We start from the raw sequence: 24,930 nt of genomic DNA, 5'->3' as shown, positions 1-24,930 counted from the left end.
GACCCCCGGAGGGACCCGGGTCGGGCGCGGCCTCCGGGACGGGGGAAGACGAAGCGGGGGGAGCTGCCCGTTTGGGGTGCGGGCGGGTGAGCAGAGCTGGGAAGAAAACACAGAAGAGACGCGGGAGCGTCTCGCCCGTTTCCCATCGCGGCGCTCCGGCGGGAGGAGGCTGCCCGGCCGCGGCCGCAGCGGCAGGAGCCGGGGAGCACCCGCAGGGTGCTGCTGCGCTGGGAGCCGGCAGGGCTGGGGGCGACCGACCGGCCGCCCGCTCCCCCCGCCCCGTCCCCAGCTCCCGGGCGCAGCTGTGCCGAGGGCGGCGGCGTGGGGCAGCCCCTGCTGCGGACGGGGCTTCGCGGCGCCGGGGGACACCTCCCCGGGGGGAAGGGGGGGGGGGGGGGGCGGGGGGAGGGCTCCCTGCGGCTCTGGGTGGCCGTGGCCGTGGGTGCCCCCCGGCCCGGTAAGCGCTGAGGGAGGCAGGGCAGCCCTCAGGCGTCTCGGCAAGAAAGTCTATCAAGCCATCTTTACTTTGCAGCTTTTATTAAAAATATAAATATTAAACATTCTCTTACACAACCAAATCGACCGAGCGCTGAAAAGATGTTTTATTGTGAAAATGTTTACAGGAAAAAAGTGGGTTTAAAGTAGCTTACAGAGATTCCCCCTCCCACCTCCCTGCCCCCAGCAGAAAAGTTATCTGTCTTCTGGGCACCATTTCTTCCAATGCTCACACATCCCTACGTAGCGATGGCACTAGAATAACTGGGAAATGGAGAAATAAATAAAGGTAGGGGAGGTTACCAACGACACTCGTGTTTCTGCACTTGGTACACGGTTGTGCATGCTAGTCAAGGGACAGAGGCTGTTCGGAGTACACCCTTCTAGGTTTAAAGCTATATAAAAATAAAGAGATGACATCAGAGCAGCACTATGGTACATCGGACGGTGTAATTATTCTTGTGCTAACTGCGGAATCTCTTTGGCAAGGCGGGGAGGGGCCGTTTCATTTCCCGATTATCTCCATCAGTTTCCTGTTGCTATGAGCTTGCTGCGCTAACTGCTCGGCTCGGGCCATCTCCAAGACTTCTCTCAGGAGGTGGAAAGTCAGATCCAGAGAAATAGGGGGCTCCTCGGACCGCTTCTCCCTCTCCACGGCCTCGCCCTCGGTTTCGCCCTCCTCAGGGCTCCCCAGAGAGCGCTCGGGCAGCTGCTGCAGCTGTTGCACCGCCGCCCCGAAAAAGTTGCTGGCGGAGGCTTCGGGATGTAGGTGGCTGGTGCTGCTGGAAGAGGCGGAGAAAGAGCCGACGGGTCTCTTGTTGAGGTTGCCCAGGCGCAGGAAATACTCTTCTCCCATGCGGAGCAGGACGGGCAGAGTTTGCTGCTGCTGCTGTTGCTGCTGCTGCTGCTGGAAGAAATCTGGCTGGCGCAGAGCCCCGTGGGCAGCTGCCGGGCTCTTGCTGAGAGCTCTGCACTCCTGGCAGGGCAGGAGGGCGACCAGCAGGATTCCCGTGGAGACCAGCAGCGGGATCTTCATGGTCGGGGCCCAGACCTGCGGGGGCAGACGGGGGCCGGGGAGGGGGGGTTACACAGCCGAGCCGCGGCGGCGGGGAGGGCATCGCGGGGCCGCGGGAGGGGCGCCCCCCGCCGCCGCTGTCCCGGTGCTGAAACGCGCCGCTCCGCGCCCCTCCGCGCCCCGCACACCGCGGCCCGGCCGCGCTCAGCCCCGGCCCGGCCGTCCCCCGCCGTCGAGGCGGCCGCCCCCCGCGGAACAGCCCCGGGGCACCCGGCTGGGCTGCGCGCCTGCGGACAGAGTCAAGGCGTGTGCGCGGACCCGCGCCCCTTCACGCACCCGAGGCGGAGGGGGGAGCGTGGGGTGCCTGCGGCGGGGCGGCTCTCCCCAGGAGCCGCGGGGTGCGAGCACCCGGCTCCCCGCGCCTCCCCGCTCCCTGCCCGGCCGGGGGAGCTCCCCACCTCCCGCGGGACGCCGTGCTCAGCCCCCCGCAGCGCAGCGCAGCGCAGCCTGCTCCGCACCCGGGCGCGGCCCCGCACCTACCCGGGGCGGCGGCGGCAGGGCAGGGCAGGGCAGGCGGCGGGACTCGGCGGTGCTCGGCGTCCCTTCCTCTCGGTCTGCCTCGGAGCCGGCTCCTGGCGAACTTGGGATCAGATTTGGTCCTAATCAGAGCCGGGGCGCGGGATTTTTATAGCTTAGACCCTCTCCTGGAATCACGCAGAACTTGCCTAATAAGCTGACGCTCTCCTGACAGCCCGATTGCGTGCCCCGATCCACTGCTGAATAAATCATGGGGGCCCGTCGGAGCGGCGATGGGCCGAGTTTCGCTATCGCAACCCCAAATCTCACGTCCAATTATATCAACAGATATTTATCGCCTCTGCAGTGACGTCAGCCGGGCCGGGGGCCGGGGAGCAGGGTGCCCCCCCCACCCCCACCCCATTGACAAAAATACTTGAATGAGATTTCCAGGCGGGCGCGTACTATCAGAGGTCACTCCGGGGAAACTTTCCACCGGCGGGCCGGCGCGCGGGGAGGGACGCGGCCCGCCCGGGACCAGGGCTGCTGCCCCGGCGGTCTCCTGCCCCCACCCCCGGGGTCCCCGGCACCGCGCCGCCCCCGGGCGCGCCCGCACGGGGCGGCCGGCGCGGGAGGCTCCGCGGGGCGCGGGTTTTGCGTGGAACCAGGCCGGGGCAGCGCTTCCCCCTGCAAAGCGGGTAGGCACGCAGCCGAGCCCCGCGGGGTAGGGCAGGGGCGGGCGCAGGGGGGACCCGCACGTCGCACGGGCTGCTCGGGGCCCCGCCAGCGGGAGAGGGGCGGGAAGCCCCCGGAGGCCGTGGGGAGGGCTGGGGGAGCCGCCACCTCCGGGGCCGCCCCGGGAGCATCTGCCGGGACCCGGACCGCAGCCCGGGCACCGCTCCGCCCGCTCCTCCGCTCCTGCCACCTCCGGCACCGCCGCCTTCTCGCCCCGGCCCTGCCTCCGCGCTGCCGGCTCCCGCTCCCTCGTTCTGCCCCTCGCCGCTCTCCCCTGTCCTGCCGCTGCTGGCGTGGCGGTAGCAGCTGCTCGCTCTTCCCTTCGCGGCTCCGCTAGCTGATCTTCCCCACCTCGTCAACCCCACTGCCACGTGCTTCCCTATTTGCTCTCCCAGCTAAGGCCCTAGCCTCCAGGGCATCCTAATCCCACCTTGAACTCCCTTTGAAGTGCTCTCCTGTCTCCATAAGGTCTTCAGGCTCCAGACGCTATTCCACCAACGTCTCCAGCTGGGTTGCTTACCTTCCGATCTTCTCTTCCAGGAGGTAGCGCTGCCTACAGAAACAGCTCCTGCCCGCTGCCTATTCTATACATAATCTGTGTTCTTCACTTTCTGCGTCCCATCGTCTTTGCCGCTGCATCTCGGTCCTGCTTCTCTACTGCCTCAGTTGCAACATCAATCATGTACATCCCTTTAAACTGGAAAATGTTACAGAAAATCTACTGGGTTTATCCTTCCTAGACTGTAAATGCTTGGTGTCATGCACTTGCATGTCTCCCATCATAGCGAGGAGTTGCAACAGACCACAGAAGGTGGTCATATGCTGTCGATGCTAAATCAGTGTTGAATCTGAAATCCATTTCCTTAATTAAATAACAAAGTTCAAACAACTTAATATATGAGGTTGGCCACAGCCCAATTCTGGGCATCTCCTTAGGAATGCTATACACTTCAAATTTTGTTATACCTACCTCCAGCCTCGCATGCTGTTGGTGAAGTGCCAAGGAATCAGATCTTGTGCATCATAAAGAAACAAATGGAAAAACAAGTAGTTATACCAGAGATTTATCTCCACATTACTTGTGTTAGCTCAGGCATTCATGAACTGAAATGCGTCTTACAAGAAAAACAGAACAGAATATATTGTGTAGATAGTGGCAGCAGAAGCTATTTGTATGCTTTTAAAGCATGTCAGCACGGCTTTCAGTGAGAACAACAAGAGGTTCAAAGGCACAGGAGGTAAGTTCAGTCAGTTGATGGAAAATATGAGAGGCACTTATTAAATCCTCTGAATGTGCTCTAGGGTGGGTTTTATCACAGTGTCTCCATTCTTAGGTTTAATATACCTTTTAAAGACATGAAACCTCTTAAAATAATGTGATCATAAATGTAAAGAAGGAAGCATTTTGATCCAAATAATTTTTTTTTAGTGTCGTGGGTGAGATCTGAATAAGACACAGAGCTGCATGTCTCCAAAAGATTGATGCCAGTGACAATTGGCTCAGATTATTTTGTGGTTTTCATCATCTACAATATTATTTAGGTTCCTTTAGGCAGTCAGTTTTGTCCCTTGAAGAAATCTGAGGAGAGCAAATACAGCATAAGAATGGGCTAGGAAAGCTCCTGCAATTTTCACAAGGGCTGTACAACCTGCCAGGTTCATGTCCCCTTCTTCCTGACCCCTGGCCCTGAGCAGAGTCTGCAATGCCTCACACATGCTTGTTTCTAATCCAACATAGTCATATTACCCCACTTCCCCACAGATCCTGGGTGATGTGTGAGAGGGCTCGCAAGAGTTTAAGTGCAGGGAAGACTGTGAGACACTTGGAGGCCTTGATAATGAGGAAGAGAAAATATTATAGATACACAAACCAAAAAGTACTCCCCTTAGCACTTCAAATGCAGAACTGACTGCCTAGGAACATTGACATCCTTTGTCCGGAGCCACCAGTTTCTGAGTGAAATCTCAGCTATTATTCCTGAAGGAGATTGCAACAGAAGAAATGCTGGGGTCTCACCACAGAGGAGTGAAAGAGAGACACAAAGCAGATATCAGGTATATTTGGATTAGAGTTTGATGTTTAGTGATATAGTTTGAGACCAGCATACCCTACATAAGAAAAATATTCATACTTGATTCATTCTGCAAACATCAGGGACAAGTGTAATTTTTGCAGTGAATCACATAATAATGTCTAGAAATGCAAAATGCTAGTGAGGCCCATCTCCTCTCTGCTGACTTGGGCTGGGTGTACCTGCCCTCCAGCCTTAGTGATCTCAAACCCAGGCACCTCAGGCAATTGTAGCTACTCTGAGATAGCTAATGAAAAACAAAAGCATGCCCAGAGCATGATATATCCTATCACAAAATAGTACCTTCAGGCTCCTGGAGAAGCTCACCTCGTTCCCTTGTCTATAAAGGGAGTGCAGACAACTACCTTAGCCTAGTCACTGAATTTTTATATAGCTAATGTGAGGCGAGAAGAATCTCTTCCTCACTGACTGACCATAGCAGAGAGATCACACAGTTCTAAAAATACCAACACAGAAGGGATGATTTTAAACTGAGGGCATGGCTCTTACCCCAGGTATTTTTGAAAACATCCAGATACAAACATAGAAGAACTCACACTAGATGTAGATCAGCTTTCTACCATGGTACAATACTCCATTTACCACTCCAGCCTTCGTCAGAAGGCAGCAAGGATTTCTGGTGTTGTTGCATTCAGCAGACATCACCACATCACCTCGCATAACCACTTCATGTGATCGCCATCACTACTTGATCCCTGTGATCAGCTCTCTAACATGCCATCCTACATTTTGTGACTATTTCAGGTGAACTCAGTGCATCTTGCCTTGCCCCCTGTGAGGTGCCAGCAATCATACACTGACACATGTATACATTATATTTCCATCTCACCTTCCAGTACTCCTGATAGTAAGAAATCTCAATCTGATGGTCATAAAGGTTATGGATTCCAGGGAAATCTAGAGAAAAAGATAAAAAAAAAAAACAGGGTATCTTACTATGCCTGAAGGTGATAAGTCATTTTAAGAAGAAAATACATTTGCCTGTTATTCCTCGTCAGACGGAATTTGCTAGAATAATCATAGAGAACTTGAATTCAAGTAAGTTATAAAAATAAATCAATTAAGTGCAACAGAGTATGTTCTAGGCTAGGACAAAGAACAAAACTGATAAGGAGCTCAGCTATGTGCCCTTTCTTCTGACCCCAGGAGTCTTCAAAATTCCCTCATTCAGTTTTAATTTCTCTTTCAATTTTTCAATGACCTCACCCCAGGAAGGAGGTCACATGCTCCTGTCGCAGGGATTTTCTGTGGTACATCTCACCGTCATAGCCGAGCTCCACTTATAGCTTATAACAGGTTTCCCTACAGTCCTGTGTGAGAGAGAGGAAAGCACTTTGATTTTCCAGACTTTCCAGTAAGGAAAAACAACACGAGATGGTGAAGAGATTTATCCAGCAACCCTCAAGGATTTGTGTACAAGGCAGGAGTGAATCTTATGTTTTTCCGAGACCAGGTTCATAAGCTCAACCAGAGGACTATTTTCATTCACAACTTGATGTTCATACTCTCAGTCCCAGATGGCTGCCCACAAGACACAATTTTATGGGCTAGGGGTGCCAGCAGAAGGAAAAATTCCTCAGGAATATCCTCTTGGTTCCACCATGTCTGGGAAGGACACAGCCATTCACAGCGGCTCGCACACGGGTGGATTTACAGGGACAGTTTTCCTCCCAGAGCATGACCTCCAGCTGAGCAGAGGCCAGTGCACGCTGCTCAGGAATCTCAGGCATGGACCTTCTGCCCAGGCAAGAGCCTTCCCCTTCCCTGTGCACAAAGCCCTCATGCCGGGGGCAGGGTGGGGGGTATTCCCACCAGTGCGTGTAATCTGGAGAGGAGCTGTGCCCATACCCTCTTGGACATCACCAAAAAGCACTTTTGGAGGCCTCACAGCCTCACTGGCTCCTTCTGAGCAGTGAAGGGAAGGTGCAGGCACAGGCTGGGAGAAGCACGCAGGCGGCAAGGGCTGTGCCTCACTCCTCCTGACAGCCCTTAGCCAGGGAGGCAACAGCTGACCTTTATATTTACCTCACAAGACTTGTCAGTTGCTATTCTTGCTCTCGAATAAGGGCTGTAGAAGGCTGCATGGGTAGGTGTGTGAGCCCTCTATGCTGTTAATGATAATGCTGCAGGAACTAATCTCACAATTATTGGTAACAACAAGGAAATCCATCAAACAAGCACTCCCTGAGAGTGCTGAGCTATCAGTATTCCTGGTAGTCTGGGTGTCCAGGTACATTTGGCCATGAGAGAAATCTTGCTGGTTAGCTGAGCATCCAGACTGCCTGTCTGTCTGTGGCACAGACCAGGCTAAAGGACAAGGGTTTGGGTTTGCATCTCACGTGCATCTGGAACAACCCACTGGAATGACCAAGTTCACTTCAGTTGCAGTGGCAGAGAGAAGGACCCACACAGCCTGTACCGGCAGCTGGGTAGGGGCTCTGGTGGGCACGGGGCGTGTGTGAACCAGAGGAGGGCAGGAGGCAGGCACAAGGGCCAAGCTGCTGGCCAAGGGGAGGCAGGGGAGACCAGGGTGGCCCTGCAGGGACGGACAGGTGGGAATACCCGCGTTGCCTCTCCCCAGGCACATTCCTGCTCCTGGGAGGCTAAAGCCCAGAGCTGTCCCTTTACTCGGCGCTGAGAGAGGGGCACCGAGGGGAGCCCACAACGCTGTGACTGTACTGTGGATGGCTGCTTGCAGGCGTATTACAGGGAGACTGTGAGGAACCATCCACAGAAGGCCAGGAGCAGATGAGAGCCTGTCCGTCCAGCTAGCATGTCCCAGTGGGAAGGGCCACTGAGCTAGTGATGGCTTCAGCCATCAAACACACTGCTGACACCAGGGGCCCTGCCTTGCTCTCATCACATGGAACAGCAGGCCTGCTGTCAGCCGTTAGCACCAGCAGCAATATTCAGCTCGTTCAGCTCTGAAGTTGCAGCCATGTCACAAGCATGGGGAAACCTTGCTGCTAGGGTGATAGATCCAAGCGTCACTATGAAAATCAAGAGAAACATTTGAGCACAGCTGGGCTGGTGTGGCATTTTCCAGCATCCAGGGAGAAGCAATTCGAGCAAACTTCTGGGGCTATGTTTTTTCAGTGGCCAACCCACTGCTTTCCCACTGGAGGAGAAGATAATGGGATAAATCTTGGGAGTCTGAATTTGCAGAAAATTAAACCCTCATTCAGATGCAAAACATCCACCGTGTATGTTTGTTATGAACCAGGATTTCCTTGGTACTATAAGACACATGATACATTCACGTGTGAGAGCATATACAACATGAGGATAAGACTGAGAAATTGAAACTGAGTAGAGATGGAAAATGATCAGTGCAATTTAAAGAAGGTTTGTGATACCAAGGACAACTTCTGCTCCTGGAATCCTGTTACAACCTCAACTGTTGCAAAAAAGAAAAAAAAAATCTTAGCCTCCAAGCTTAAAGACATCACCCAGCTATACCATCAGGGCTGAGAGCCCCCAAATAAACATCAGAAGAGCTGAGAATGTAATCTTCTACAAAAATCTCATTATTCTGAAAACAATCTCAATATCTGGGGGAGAACAAGATGGGGGCAGCACAATTTTAGAATACTTGAGGCTAGAGATGTTGCAACTGCCTTCTCACTCCTTTCAAGTGAAGAAATATGGAAGAAATAAAAACACACTATCTGTCTTGAATGGCTGGGCAACGGGCTATATATAGAATCTGCTCTGTCCTACTTAAGTTATGACTAATGCTAAACAATTAGAAATTCAGATGGCTGCATATTTGAAGGAGCAAACATCTCTAATGCACCATTTGTTGTTCATTAAAAAAATGGAAGAATCAAAGTCTCTCTAAGCTCTAACTAGGCGGCACTTATAAACAGGTACGTGTTGCTGGAAATGGAGCCCCATGAGACTAATTGCAAGGGATAATGAACAAGATGAGGCATTTCTTGGAAAAAAAGATCGTTATCTTTATAATGACCACGCTCATGCCAAAGACTGCAAATTCTCTAGGGAAGGGACTTTCTTTTTGGTTCCACGGCTGCCTGGTGTCTAGCACAGTGGCGCCCTAGTCTGTGACTAGGAATTCTAAGTGCTACTGCAATTCAAGCAGTATATTATAGTAAATAGTAGTATTACATTAGCTGGGAACATGAAGGTGGTTTTCATCAGCATCTCTGATATATAGGATCAACAAACATTTCTCTAAGCCAGAGGTCAATGGAGTTTTATTTGGAAATACTTCATTTCTATGAGGAGAAGACAATGCTAATACAAAACTACAACTTGCTCTCAGGAATATGGCAGGACTTCTTGTCTGGTTCCTCTAATTCAGGGCTGCAGTGTCTGGACACACTGGAGTAGGTTTTGATATAGCCAAGACAAAAGACTGGGTGAAGGAATCAAAGTACAGAATAAAAACATGAATCATGCCAAGGCAAGAAATGGCAGCAATGATCAGTCCCCACCAGACAAAACCGATCGATTTCTCGACCATTCCCATTCTCGCTGTGGGTTACTGTTAATGCAAAGCACATACTTACTGGATGGTTTCCTTCATCTGTCTTCTGCTTTGTCATCATTACGGATGTATGGATGACAGGGGCTATGGATGGCGCTGCCACACACGCATCATCATATATTATTCTTTTAGCAAAAGAGAAAGGTTTTAGTCTGGAAGAAATTACTGGCTTTATTCTTAACTCCTGATGCTGGGAGAGCAAAGGTGAGTAACAATGGAGGTGTTGTAGCTGCTTCTCTACAACTAGGAGCTTCTAGTAAACTTAGAAGCAGGTATATCTTTGGCCTGAGGATGTAATTTAAAAACCCTCTATTCCAGGCTAGTGGATATGAAAATCAAGCAGCCTACGAATATTCCTAGGCACTACGTTTTTGATTTATCCTTCACCAGGAAACAGTGGCCTGACATCAGGTCACTCGATAAGAAGCAGATCTCAAACTGCTTTGCAAATATTACCACTGAAGTTAATGAATAGCCACATATAATTTTGTTTAGCACTGAAATGCATTCTGTACTGAGATAGTCCAACAGCACCAAGAATCAAGGCCCACAGACTGGGCTAAAACTAGCACCAGGACAGGTATGAATACTGCACCCAAACAAGGCTGCAGGATGGGGGTGTTACAGGCAAGCCTGCCTCATGTAGTGGGTGCAGAGTCGCCTGGACTACCCAAGCTTGCATCATACTGCTCTGGCAGTGCAATGTCACATCTCATGTAAGAGTCTTGCTGAGGGCTGGTGGCTCCTCACTTTTCTTTGCAAGAGCAGGCACATGGGTTTGGAGCAGCAGCAGCTCAGCGCTCTCTCACTGTGCTCTGCTGTACATGCCCTTGGATCAACAGTTAAACTGAAACTTGGCCAAAACCATCTGGGTAAATGCCAAGAGCTCTTCAGCACCCATCTCTGATGTAACCTGGCTCATCCAGATGAAGCTTTTACTAAATGACAGAGAAAGGACGAGATTTTAGTAGCGAATAACTAAGCAGAGAGCCATAGCATAGCCTCAGAGTCATTAGGAGCTACAAGTTCACAGCTCCTCCTAGGATACTTTCAAATGGGAGAAGACTGCGGCTACCAGAGGGGCCAAAGCATTTTTTGAACTTAAAAAATATCATCAGAACTGTAATCAGTAAATGAAGTCTAATTTTAAGCAATACTTGAGTTGATAGTGTGTCTTTTGAGGCAGCCACATATATGGGCATACAAAGGTTGGGAATGTCCCTATAAGGCTTTTTCAGTTTCCTTAGTGAAGGTTGTGTGAAAAATAATTTTAGAGCAGCCAAATTTAAGGTGCTAACAGTGAGTGCCATTGACCTTTGGGTGTTGCTGTAAGACAGCAACGTGAATAATAATAAACTCCCCGAGGTTGTCTCTCTACAGTTTCCTATGAGTATCTTGTGCTCAGGAAAGATTTTAAAAATCCTTTGCTCAACCAGACAGCTCATCTGAACCTCCAAGGGATGCCACCCCAGGAAGTCTGCTCAGCGATACCTCTACTATGAGACACAGATTTAGAGGAACCTGGAAACACAGCTAGTAAAAGGATTGACACAAAAGCACTTAGAGCTTACTCAGAATTGCTCTTAGGCTTCCGAATGAGAAAGGTCTCTCCCTCTGCTAGTAGGAGAAGGAAGAGGGTCCCCGGGCGTAATGTGGGGAGTATATCTCGGTCGCTTGCTTGTTGTACCTGTATTAATAATCCTGAGGGGGAAAATGTGCTGGTTTTGACTCAGAGGGGATGAAATTGTGCATCCTGAAATCTAGGGTTTTGACACTGACTGTAATTAAACTAGTTTTGGCCCCAAACTGAAAAGCATACGCTTTCCTCCTATTTGTCTTGGCAGAGCTTTTGGCAGAGCTGTGTGATGGAGTCTGGCTAACTGTTGCAGAACAGGAATGGAAAGGAGATGCCAATAACAGGAAATTGGAAACGAAGGGTAGCGGTAAATGAACTGGCTTCTACACGGCAATAGGTGATGGAACTGCACAGTCATATCTTTCTCATGTCAGCAAGAGCAATGACAGGTACATATGTGTGACTCAAGATACCCTCCAATTTCACTATTACAGTGACTGTGCCTTAGAGGTGGAAATCTCTCTGTATCCTTTTGCTGTTTCTGTTAACAAAGAAACTTCAAATGACAGAAAGGAGCCAAAAGGAACATTGTGTATTTTACAACCAACCAACATTTCCAGCATAGCTCTATCTAGATGCAGGAAACACACAAGTAGGTCCTTCAGGCAGCAAGGAAAGGAGGTATTAATCCACTCTGAGAATGAAAGAATTGTGCCATGTAGGGTTGGGGTTTTTTTTTGTAGCTGGGAACTATCTCTCCTGCTGCAGGAACAGGACTATCTTCCCTCCTTCAGCTGCTTAGTGACATGTGAGAATAAACTTCTAATAAACAACATGTTCTAGATACCTAGCTAAGGGGTAAATATCCCAGTTTTGTCCCCTCACAACAGGTCTTCATTTCAAAAAACTTGAGCTACCTGATAATCCCTTTAAAAATCTGTTACGAGTCTACACCAAGCAGAGACAAAATCTGCTGATGGAAAACAAGGCATTATTTGACTCTGCCTTTGTAGATAATGAAAACAAAGTCCCAGTTTGGGATCAAGGCCAGATTTCAAATCTTGAACACCATCCTGAAGTGCAGCTTTGTCTCTCTGCATGATTCTGCTTGAGATACTACACAGAGCTTGAGGCAGAGATGTCTCATGATCCAAAGAACAAATGCCATAGCTTAAATATCTTTACATGCTGTCATTATGACTGGAGCCACAATACGTTTTCCATCTGCGTGTATTTCCACCACAGCATCACAGAGGTCCTATTCAGCTTGCCTTCTGTCTTCTAAAAATTGGACATGAACAATGCCAACTGCAGAGGAGTCACAGACAACAGTCTGGTGAATCTCTTCACGCTCATTGACAACTACTGATAACCTGTCTCTGTTCATTACCAAAACCAAATAGTTTACTTATCCTTCAGCCTTCAATTATGGCTAGGATGTAGCTTGAGATAGACCAAGATGTTTTCAAGAATCTAAATTGAAGTAAATCTTCCAGTGACTTCTCTCTTTCAACAGTGAATGAACTGAGTTGTTGTGAACTCACTGCACATATAACTCCCGGTGGTTTTGGAGAAATAAAATAATATTTTGATAGCACAGTTTCAGATAGGGCACATACAGATTTCATACTCTAAATAACCTGTCCTTCTGCAATTTGCCAAGCACAGCATCAGTATCATGCCACTACCCAGGACGCCAGTCTCAGATTGTATCTCCCAACTGCACTCATCCCGAGTTCATTTTCCTTTGGAAACTAACAGATGCTGTACTTACTAGCCATAAACTAGCTGTGTCTTCACCCATACTATCCTTCTGAGTGCTGAAAAAGTAACAACTATTACAGTGCTTACCATACCTCACAAATACAGCATGGGTCTGTCATTCATTTGCCTGAGCCTTCTGTCAAATGGTGCTCTCTGCCCCTTGCTCCATGTGCTGGGGCCCAACCATGCAGCTCTGTGCACAGGGGCTCTGACGAGAAGGGGTTTGCAGCTTAGGGACTTTGATCTGGTGACAGGCTTTTTGTTTAATAAAATAGAATTTTAATAGCATAATATAGAATTTTCTTTCATTAATCTGTCTGAACAAAGATTGATTGAGAAGTGGTCTGTCTGTGAATGACATCTGCATTAAAAATAAACAAGTCCCATAGCGGATTCTAACAAGTAATGTGACTGTGATAGGAAAAAAAGAAATTCAGTTATACAACCCATTTGTAAAACTGGCGAGATCCTTCTTTTCCTAGGAAAGATATCTTTGCATCTGACATTGCCGCCCTTACACTGGAAAAGGAAGGAATTGCTTTTATAATTGATTGTAGAAATCCTGATTCTTCCACAGCATAACCAATGCAGATGATCACCCACAGCTCGTATTTCCAGTGGAAATACCAGAAATTCCAGCAGTGCTTTGTAAGGCTGGTAGATTGCTTGCTTTGTGCCTCTAGCTGAGGAAATAAGAGGAAAATCTCTCAGAAAAGAAGCGAAGAATTGAATGATCTTTATCCAAAGAGGCTAAGCTTCCAGATTCCCCATTATTCATTTATTTAGCGTGAATCATCCCATACCTACAGGTGGGAGCCAAGAGGTGGTGCTAGAACTCAGCTATCTTGTACCCAGAAAAAGTCTATTCCATCTGACTTTCAGGTGGAAAGATGTAAAAGATGGCTGCGCTCACTACGCTTTATAATATTTCCAGCCTACGTGGTCTAGGCTCTCTCAGCTGTCAGTGCTGTTAGGAAGGGTATAACCTGTTTTGTAGTTTTAGGGGCTAGCTGCTCTGGAAAGCAATCATCCTCAATTCTTCCTGATCGCTTCCTAGAGTTGTTGAAACTGTTTGCTCCTCGTTGACATCCAGAAGCACTCATTATCAATATAATGAGAACAACTATCTCAGATGCAAATATTCATGAGTTAATCTTGTCTCATTGTCCCTAAACCGAGCACTAGAGCAGCCCACTACCAAATACATGTGAGTCAAATCACGCTTAAAACTAACACCAGGCCTTTCATCAGTGACAAATGTCCTACTTTGGGGGTGAATTACCAGAAGCTCTTTCAGTGACAGTGAATTGTACATTTCAGGTTAAGGGCCTTGAGTAAGAAAGCAAGAAGAACACCAGAGATACTTACAGCATCACTGACAGGAGCATCTGCCATAGCTGAGGCTTTTCTTGTCCTGCTGGTGTACGACTGAACTGGGAAATGAATCTGCTGGGAATTGTTCCCTCTATGCAGCCATCTTCAAAGGGAAATTTTGGTGCTGCCAGTGGAAATCTGAGCAATGTCAGGAAGAGCCGGTACATCTCTGCTGAGCGAACAACACAGCAAGGTTTCAGTGGCAGTTTGGCAGCACAGACCTTTCCAAATCAAGCTAAGCAGAGACCAGAGAGCAGTGAATAACCATTCTTATTATCAGATAACAGTACTTATCACTTGTTACCTGCACCACCTTTAAAAGACCCACAAAAGAACCCTCCTCTTAGAGCCTTCCAGTGTGTTTTCTATTTTTATCTCCATTAAACTCTGGACAATTAAGCCTCCTTCATCAACGTCTATTCTATGAAAACAGCCCACTAAAGACTGTTACTTTAGAATCAACAAGAAGTAGCTAATAGATTGTAGCATCATGGTCAACGGTTAGGCAATTTCTTGAAGAGCTCCTAAGCAATTAGCTGATAGAGCACTTGAAAATTTTGTAAACTGCTCACGAATAAACCTGGCTTTATTTCATCATAAAAAAAGCATGCTGTGATAACAAATTCAAATGCAAATGCTAGGATATTATGAGATTTGTCATCATTTTATTCTTATAGAATCTGTATAACATTGCATTGTTATGCACTAGACACATTTTCTTTGGAACAAATGGATGTAACAGCCACCTTTCATTTTGGGATAAATGTAAGCATCAATTATAGTACTCTAGGGAATCAGACAACAAACAATACTATTCTCTGGCCCCAAAATGAGCACATGTCACCAATAAGGCCATACATCAGCATAACTAGCACAGGAAGTTTATTGAACATTGTTTTTGGAAGGCTATCCATCTGAAAGAGGCTGAGAAGACTAAAGTTGCTGAGAAAGAAAAGCAGAAAAGCCCATGACATGATCAGTGCAAGCTCTAGGCACACAGCTCCAAGTACTTGGGACTGCAAATCTGACCTGGTGCCTGCCAGTATTGGATCAGAAGTGCTGCAACCACCTGGTGCAAAGTGCTGCTGGATCAAAATTCTTCAAAAGCAAGTTAATTTTGTACCAGCGGGGTTTGTGCTGCTCTGGGTATCATCTGTTCCCCCTAAAACTGGCACAGAAGATGGAGGCAGTATAAATACCACAGCACGTGATACAAGTAATTTGACAGAAATGGGAGCATATATTCATGCTCCAGCTGGATTGGTGGGTGATCTGGTGGTGAGCAGCTCTACCAGCAATGAATGTGGCACCACCATCAAAAAAAAAAAAAAAAAAAAAGGGCAATTTCAGGTTAAGAACTGACTGAAAAAGGAGTCCAAAGTATGAACAATTATCCTTTGTTGCTTGATTCTTTCACAAAGGTTTTGACAAAGAAACACCATTTTGTCAGCCTTTATGTTTCAGTGGCTACAGACTCATGTCCAAATGGGGAACAATAGTACATTTAGACTATAACAGAATATTTTGCTTAAAATAGCCCATTTGGCAACGTATACCCAAGTTTCATAATAAAACAGCAATAGCATAGTTATTTAGTATTTTTAATGAAGTGAGAAGACTAATGCATTTCAAATAAGATACAAACCAGCAGATAAAGTGTTTTGAGCTTTCATGGTCCCTCTCTCTGCCAGAGAACACAGGGATAAAACTAAATCACAAGATTAAAGATTATTTCTTTCCTTTTATTTTTTTCCTAAATCATTTCTGTTACCACACTATGTCCTAAAGGCATTATCCAGACATTACTTACTTCAGTAGAATATCCTTCACCATTTAGGGTTTTCCCATGACTCAGTGGAGACAACTGGTAGATGTGTTTATCCTATAGGAAATACCTGGAGCCAGCATTTCCAGGTAGGTTCCTTCATTAGCAATTGATGAATGCTTGCTAATGCAGTATCACAAGAATTACCACCACCAGAAAGAGCACTTGGGGTGATCTACAGGCAGTTTTGTAGCTCCTGGTCTTTCGACAATTGTGTGCTCACCATTGTCTTTTTTGAGTTTTATTTCCCACCTTTTTGTGGACAGCCACTTCCACCCTTGCATAAGGAACAAGAACTAGGATTAGGCTAAGACTTGGAAGACCAGTGTTCACTTCCTTTCTCTGGTACTGTCATCCTAGGTGACTCTGAGCAAGCCATGTACTGTTTCAGTGCCTGACTTCCTTAGCCCTGAAATATTCTTTCTGAAGATGCTTACAGTAAAGAATACAAGGTACACAGACACTACTGTCCTGGAAGCCCCTGTGACCCTACATGAGATATACATAGGCCAGTAGCCTCCCAGGTCATCTCAACCGCGCAGTCCCTCAGTGCTGTGATCTTTCTGTCCCTCCTACCAGGTTTGTTTTGGAGCTCACAGATGGATGTCTCAGTAGAATGCCTCTAATCAGGCACAATATTTTGCATGTAGTTAATCATTCATATGGGACTCTACATTTCAAACAGTTCAGATTTTCCTAATTAATGTTTTGCATCATGATTGTATTTACAGTAATTGGGACTGATATTTGAAGTACAGTAAAAGCTGTCATCTCATTCCCTCCTAAAGAACCCAATTACCTTCATTTGTTAGCAATTCATACTAACATTTGGGTTTATTACACTTGACAACATAAAGCCAGCTCCTCCCGTGACACAGTTCAGCAGAATACCGTCAGCCCAGGCCTAAAAGATGCTGCAGACCTCGCCTTGGAGGCTAGAGTTGGGAGTTCCTTCCTGACATATCCTGACAGCGAAATCAATCAAAAAGTGTATCTAGGACAAGAATTTCCCTTGTGCCCGTGCTAGACTTCAGCCCATCACTACTAAGGAAGATGACAGCTTTTGTAATCAGCCATTTCTCTGACGTTCATGTGCTACAGGAGACAGCTTGTGCCCGTGTTCACTCAGCCCAACTTCCACCTAATTCCTCATGCCTAGTGTTTTCAATTAGCACCTCTGAAGGCCTATAGCCAGCCAAGAGGAAAAATTAGGCACAGAAACTGGGGCAAAAGTCAGACCACATGAACCAGGGCATTAGCCTTTTCAGGTTTTCACATCTCTGGGTTATAGTCCTAAAGGATGGCTGCAGAGTGGCCTACACTACTCATGTCATTGAAACCCATAGCTGCCATTGCATCCAAAAGATAATTTCATGACCAGGTCTTCTAATGCACCTGTGTATTTGGCTATGTCATATAACCATATATGTCTCAGCAAGGTATTTACAAGTACGCCTTATGGGCACTTCAGAGCAAGCCAGCCGTTCCACAGACGAGAAAGAGGATGGAAGAGTGCCATACTTATTTCTCATTCTGGGAAGTCCTATTTCAGGTACTGATTATTACCTAATAACCTAATCAGAAGTAACAGCAATATTTGGCACTTTAAAACACTTTATATTCAAAGACCTACACAAGCAGATTAGGTAGAAAATTAATCCCTAACTAATTAGCAAAGGAAGCAAGCAAAAACAATATTTTGGGATCAGAAAACAGAGCTACAGAAACAAGGTCAGATCGTGAGAGCACAGTCATTCACTTGTTATGGCTTTCTGTAGGGAAACAGGTGTTTTTCAATAGGGAATTAAGGTAAATATGATTTTAACAGATGTTAGTGGGTCAAGGTCAGGCCTAGTGGGATGCTTTGAGTTGCCTAATTAATAAACATTTAAATACTAAGACAAAAAAATTTTTAGATCACACTCACACAGCTTACAGCAGAGGTTTGTACCAGTGTGTTAGTGAGCACCAAAGATGCCTCCCTGCCTGGGGTAAGCAAGATATGAATGAGAAAGAGAAATAAAGAGGTCCCACACTTCCCACCTACCTACTGAGAAAACCAAATCTATCTCTGCATGAAATTTCAGCACAAAGTTTTCTAACTGAAATCAGTTCCATGAATCAACAGTTCAATAAGCAGAAACCTCTCTCTCTTCTTGGTAGTTTTCCCAAGAGTTTCCTCTAACTATTTTAGCTTTTCATTTATATCTCTCTCTCTTTTCTTTTCTTCTTTTTTTTTTTTTTTTTGCTACCAACAACTTCTTCCCCAAGCACCTATCTACAATTGAATCCTACTCTAAATTCATGTCAAGATCAGCTTATGTATTCATTGCTGAATGAATTTCAAATATGTGCTCCTTGTGTTCCTTTCCCAACAGGATAGAGAGGCCTCTTGAGTTGCTTTAAATGTCTCATTACAAACGCTTCATTAGAAACTACGTCACAGATTGTGTCAATCTGGTCCACACTTTCATGCCAAAAAGTAAAGACTTTCAAGCTGTGCCTTTCTTACTATTAAGTTTCCAATCTGTTTTTAGAATCTCAATCAGTTCTTTAAGGAATGCAAATGTTACTTCTCCCTTTAGTGCTGAAACTAGCCATTGGGAAATGCACATGCATAATGCTTTCCTGTTCCTGCATGTATTGAAACAATAATCAATGCTGGAAGGGCAGGCTACTTTCTATATATTTTCTGAAGGACACACAGACCTTCTACCCTTGTAGGGACAGACCGCCTCCTTCATGTTGTGTAACAGAAATAATTCAGTTGAAATCAATATTACATGTGACGAGTTTAATCAAAACCAGTGTGAGAAGCTTAAGTGTATTGGGGCTGAAGCTGATCTTATGATAATGTAACATGAGTCAAGTTTCTTTGAGCTGGTTTCTCCCCTCAGCCAGACCTGGCTTACATGACTATCAGTGTGCGTACTTCAAGGGATTACTCTTAACTGCTACTTTCTGTGTAGTGCAACTTGGCTCCATTATTTTTTCCCACATATTCAGGAGCCTTACCTGCTTTACAGACACTATCAACCTCAGTTTTGTCACTAATTCTTACTATGCTCTCTAATATCTGAATGGTAGAGGCCTTCAGCTTCTGTGGCTTCTGAACCATGTGGTGAATTTTTTTTTTTTTTTTTTTTTTTGCTACTACTTCAGCTTCAGAAGCTGAACTAAAAGCTCCTGTTTGGTGTGAAACCATAAAGACATAGTACAGAAAAGTGTTCTCAAGCAGATGATCAGCAGTTAAGATAGAGGCAACCCGTGAAAATGTGAGATGGAAACCCGCACTTTAGATATGGGAAGCTCAACCCAAGGGAAAATAGGAGGTAGAATATACAAAATACACCACCAGTTATTCCTTGTTGACTGTGGCAGAGCAGAAGGTGGATAGGACACCTACACTGCTGGCAGCTGTGCATCCCGACGGCCTCACCTGTCTGATGGTCCTGACTGAGATACACCAGATCATCGTCTTACCTCAGGGTAGGATCACAGAGACTCCACAGCCTCTCGTATCCATCTTCCCTTGTCATTGCCAAGGTTTCCTAAGACCTAGCAGCAGTATCAACATAGCCCATAAGTTTTCATCCTATCAAAGCATTATTTGGAGTCTGTGACTGTGTTTCACTCCACATTCTTTGTATTAACTCTTCTCAGTTGCTTTCATCTATTCACGTACACTTTGTTTCCTAGGACTGCATCACCCATACTAATCTCTAGACTCTACATTTGCTTTGCAGGGTGCTGGACACAAGACTAAAGTGAAGCCTTATCAGTAGTGAGTAAAGCACTCCTTGTAACACATCCTGGAGTGATATCTGCTTTTTTATCTAAACAGCGTGGCATAGCTGATGTAAGTTCAGTTGTGATCTGCTGTAATTCTGGGACTCCTTTCAGGAGATCTGTGTCTACTGAGGACTCTCATTTTAGGTTTGCACATTTTTCTTCCTGATAATAGAATTTTGCTTATTGGGCTGCAGCTTTTTAGCCCAGTGGGGTGTTTTTTTCAGTTTGTCAACAGACTTAAGTCCTTTGTCATTCATGCTGCCCCTCCCAGGTGGGTGTCATATGCAGGTTTAACAGGTATATTCTCTATTCCATCATCCAAATCATTAATGAAATACTGAATATCAAGCCCAGGTTATAACCCCTTGGACGCATCTCCTCACTTGGAAAGGTAACAATAACTATTCTCTGAACAAGGTTTTTACAACCAGATTTGCACCGGCTGTGTTGCATTTTCATCTAGAGCAATCTTCTTCAGCCTTATTCAACAAGAACCACTCAACCCTTTTGAAAAAAAAAAAATAATCCATGGACCATCTGTGCAATGACACCACACAAGATTTAGGTGTGGTGAAAACTAGATGAAAACTTTTTTCTCCTCCCTCCTTGTTTTGCATTCACAGCACGCATACAAGTGTGCACACATTTCTTTTTAACAGTTGTTGGTAACTATTTTGCAACTCACTTCTGATAACTTACAAAAGACTAGAGGTCAGTCCACAGACTGCCAGAAAGAAACTTGAACTAGACCAGGTTCCTCTATACTGCTTAGACAAATACTCCTGAGACAGTGTCAAAAGTCTCTTGAAGCCAAGTTTCATCTGTTGCTTCTTGATTAAACACCCTCTCCAGGTCCTGGAGTAAAGGGAGAGTTCCTACATTTTGTGTGCCAATGTCAGTATTTTGGCTAAGAGGCAGTAGGATCCTAACAACTATATGCGTTCTTAAGTTTATGTGATTTCAGGAATTGTTAGGAAAAACCACAACAGCTTAAAGAATGGGGTTAGGCATCGCTATGTGCTGGAAACTGTAAGATGGTGCTGTTCCCAAAGTTACACACACTGTCTTGCATCACTCTCAAGGATAAACTCCTACAACATCCAAAGCTGAGGCATGCTTTGCATTACTATAGCAATGGCTGTGCATGTCCATCTCACTTCCAGAGATTAAGTTTATCACAGATGCTCAGACCCTCAAGCCTTCAGCAGACATACCACCTTCTTTGGCTGGAAGAGTTAACCCCAATCTTGTGACCACAGATTCCATATTATATTATGCACCGTGCTGTCATGAACGTTTTAACACTTTTGTATGCCTGACATGAGCAGGAGGATCCTCAAGGAAAGCTGTAACCACAAATATATTGCATTTAATCTTGGAGGAGAGGCCATGCAATGTCTAATTAGATTTTCCTCATTTCTTCCTCACATTTGGCCAGTTGGGACGTTGTGAAGTTTCATAACATCTTAAATGAAAGCAAGGATTGTTTTTCATTGGTGTTATTTTCTCTCTAGCTGACTAAATGTCAATTAGGTAGTGGAAGAAATTTAATTGAGTTGTGCTGAGTTCTCCAATGACTAACAAGTTTGCTCCTGAGCTCTGGAAGCAAACATTATATCACCTGTGATGTATGCCATCCCGAGGATGAGGCAGCAGAGCTGAAGGAGCACTGGAACATGTACAGCTGGATTTCTCCTTTCCCAGATGAGGCCCAGGCACTATAGTTCATGTATACACTGTCTTAAAGAGAACAGGGTAGTAAAGGCCTCCAAAACAACATATCCCTATCTCACCACAGAAACTACAGACTGCCAACATTTACAAGTCCAAAAGTTTGAGCACAGGGCTTTGAACATACTGATTTAAATGCTTTGCTGAGGGTATGTAGACCCCTGGGATGGTGTTTACTGAGCTCGTTTGGGAACCAGCCACAGTCTGACCGCATCAGCTACACACTACACCCACATCTGCTAACCTTGTTGAGAGGTGGGACCTCAGCTCCCACAGAGGACACAGGCTAGTACTGCCCCACGGGTCTGTCCTGTACATTGTAGAGATACTAGTCAGGTCAGGGAACCTGACCCATGAATTTCTGCATTTTGTTCCTTTGCATAGGTTAGATGTATCCTCCAAAAGTGGTAGCTTGCAACCCAGTTATGGCCTTTTTTTGCTACTTTGACAATAAAAAGATTCCTTTAAGTGAATGTAAAATAAAGTGTTATTCACTATATGGTACTTCTGTGTTTCCACAGCAGCACTGAAACATCTTTATGTTACTGAAAAGAGGTAATTTAACTGTATAGTCTGGACCTAGACACATTTTACAGTTGCCATTAAGCTGTGGCTGAACCCTGCCCTTAGTCACAGGGCAGTGGGGGTGGAGGAGCAGTCTGCAGGCTGTGGAAGAGCACAGGCATGGTAGAGAGCACCCTGCTCTCCCTGAGGTACCAGATGCTAAAATGCTAAATCACCTTTGCACAATTTCAGTTTTACAATTGCAGAAGGTAATGCGGCCTCCTGGGAGCAGCGGAGCAGCCCTAGCCTACAGCACAGCCCTCGGTGCTCCGGCGAAGCTCCTCTCCTGGATCACCCATGCAGCTGGTGGTGTAATTAAGACATCTGGTCTGCTGAAAAGTAGTGTCTACTGCTCTGATACATTGAACTCTCTAATCCAGTGGGGAAACACGTGAGATGTGGGTGCTGGAGGTAAACATAGGCCACACAGCTCCAAGTCAGAGCAGGCACACACTTTTTGTTGTGAAACAGGGTAACCATGTCACAGACTGCCTAGTCAACAAAGAGTTAGGCTCTTCAGTTGTCAAGTGTTTTCAAAACAGGACTCAGTGCTTTTCTGGAAAGTCTCTCATCAAACATGTTATTGAATTCACCTTAGAGGTGACAATGACCTGCATGTATACAATGCACAAAGGGGTTTAGGCTAGGTGATCTAAAGATGTTTCCTGGCCTTAAACACCCCCCATCTTCATACTTATACCATCCTTGATGGTACATAACCAGCAGCAGGGACTGGCCTGGAGAGATACATCTACCATCTTTCTTCTGATGTTAGTCTTTCTAGAAACTGTTTCTTTTTTTTTTTAACTGGCGTCCTCTTCAACATATATGTTTTCTATCAAAGGTTCATAAGCAAGTATGTGCCCATTCTCAGCCTTTTCAAACTTGCTGCCATTGTTAATTCAGATTTTGTTTAAAAAACAATGTATTGATGCACTGAATTTTTGAATGACTCATCTAATTCTTTGAGTAGGTGGATTGTATGCCTTCATGCAGTAAAAGTATACTTTAATCTCAGCCATCCAATTCTTTTTCATCTTCAAAGGCAGAATGACACAATCCAGCAGTGCACGTGACTGCTGTTTGAATTTATGAGGAAGATCTCTGGGCCTGTACCTATGTCATAAAACAGAGCTTCAGTTACCCTAGTGCTTACCAGCATGGCTTTGCACTACTTCAGTTCACCTCTGAATCCAAGAAACTGATTTAAACCATGGAGTATTTCAGACCAGTCTTGAATTCTGTTGGGTTCCATGTCCCTCTAGGGCTGCAGGAGCATGGTGAGGCCAATGGCTATGCTCCTCTTTCCCCTGGCTCAGACTCCCAGCTTCCCAGCATAGACTGGTTTGAATTTGACTCCACTTAATGGCACCAACTCAGAGCAAGAGCTTGAGGTGCATATACACATGTAGCCCCTACTGCCTTCAGACCATAAAGCTGGAGGCTGACGTGCAGCAAGGTTTACGGGTAGTCAAGCGATCTCAAAGAAATCAAATGCAAGGTTTACTGCTTCCTAGGTATGGCCATCAGACAGTAAGGACCTACAGGTAAAGAGTTAGGTCTTATCTGTCTTTTTTTAGAAGGACAAAACATGGAGATGGATGTTTCCTCCTCAATGCCACCTTGTGCCTCTGCTACATATTGCTTAGAGTTTTCTACTACAATTGAATAAAATCCAGCCTCAGAAGGGGGACATGAAAATTACCTCCTGTATTTAAGTTTCGTTTGAGCTGCCTTGTCCAGCTAACCCACCAGCTGGTCTATGTGCCAACATACATACCTGATTAAAGAAAAGAAGTCTGGCATTAAATTTGCAAACTAAACAGAGTAGATGGAATAGCTCCCCTGTCCCAACCTATATATCATTAATGTCCCTTTGGCTGAGTGTCAGGCTGTCTGAGCACATTTCTTCAGGCAAGAGGTGTGTTCTGCATCAGATTTGCTGGAGAGAGTCTTTAATAACTGTCCTTAATCTAAGATAAATTACATACAGTCAGCAACCCCAGCTTTGGAAAATAAATCAGAAGGAGTAAGAAAGTGGTATTAAATCAGCTAAATCAACTCAGCACAGGTAAATACAAGCCCTACATGCAGCTTTTGACTGATTTACAATTACTTAATTCCCTGAAATTAAAGAAAAATCAACTGCTTGATTGATCTTGTAATCCAGGGGCCACAAACTGCCCTTGTTAATAGAAGACCTGCTGGTTTGGATAATGGAGAGAATTGCTAATTTACTTGCTATTCACTATGCTATAATTTTTCCTCTGAACTGAATTGTTAAAAATAAACAATTTCTTTTCCTTCCCAAATAGGAAAAAAAGAGAGAATTTATTAACAAGAATGTTTTGTGGCTTTAGGGGGAAAGTTAAATATAGAACTTAGACTAGTTGCACAAAAGGCTTTATAAATATTTTAAGGAGCTAGCTTCCACTTTTTTCTGGATATAGATAGGAGCAGGGAAAAAACTGAAATAAGGGTTTGGGATGGAGTGTTATTCATGGAGCCTGATGTACCTCTGAAGACAAGTGAAGGTATTTTGCTTGGGATTTCACCTTTCTCAACTCTGTACCATGTCTTTATAAACTTGCAAAGCCCATGGTAGCCAGACTGGTCAGGTGGGAACCTGTTGGTGACTCAGTCTGTAGCCAGATAACTCCCTGCCTCCTGCCCAGATGTGCCTGCACTGGTCCTTCTGCAAATAGAAGGGGGTACAGCTCTGGCTACTGTTCCCTGGGCATGGGCCCAGGTGCTTTCTCACTAAGAATGTGGTGTACGAACATGTCTATTTGTTAGCACCTATTTAGTTTTAATTTAGCATGCCATGCCTACTCTGTGATGCCCAGTAGGCAGACTGGTCCCCCCCATTGTCACCGCCACTCTCATTCTGAGCCTCGCCTACCAGTTGTGACATGCTCTGCTGGTCCCTGTGCCTCTGCA

The 24,930-nt window shown here is 45.8% G+C and overlaps 1 protein-coding gene across 1 annotated transcript; it reads right to left on the bottom strand.

Moving 5' to 3' along the window:
• Positions 1-458: 458 nt before the first annotated feature.
• On the bottom strand, positions 459-1,540 carry CRH (corticotropin releasing hormone). Its single transcript, XM_037381309.1, has one exon. The coding sequence runs from the start codon at positions 1,529-1,531 to the stop codon at positions 1,001-1,003; it is 531 nt and encodes a 176-aa protein (XP_037237206.1). The 5' UTR covers positions 1,532-1,540; the 3' UTR covers positions 459-1,000.
• Positions 1,541-24,930: the final 23,390 nt, after the last annotated feature.

The sequence above is a fragment of the Falco rusticolus genome, chromosome 3, assembly GCF_015220075.1.
Source record: "Falco rusticolus isolate bFalRus1 chromosome 3, bFalRus1.pri, whole genome shotgun sequence".
Classification (NCBI taxonomy): Eukaryota; Metazoa; Chordata; class Aves; order Falconiformes; family Falconidae; genus Falco; species Falco rusticolus.
The sequence above is the reverse complement of the archived record's forward strand: the minus strand, read 5'-3'. Positions and strand labels throughout refer to the sequence as shown.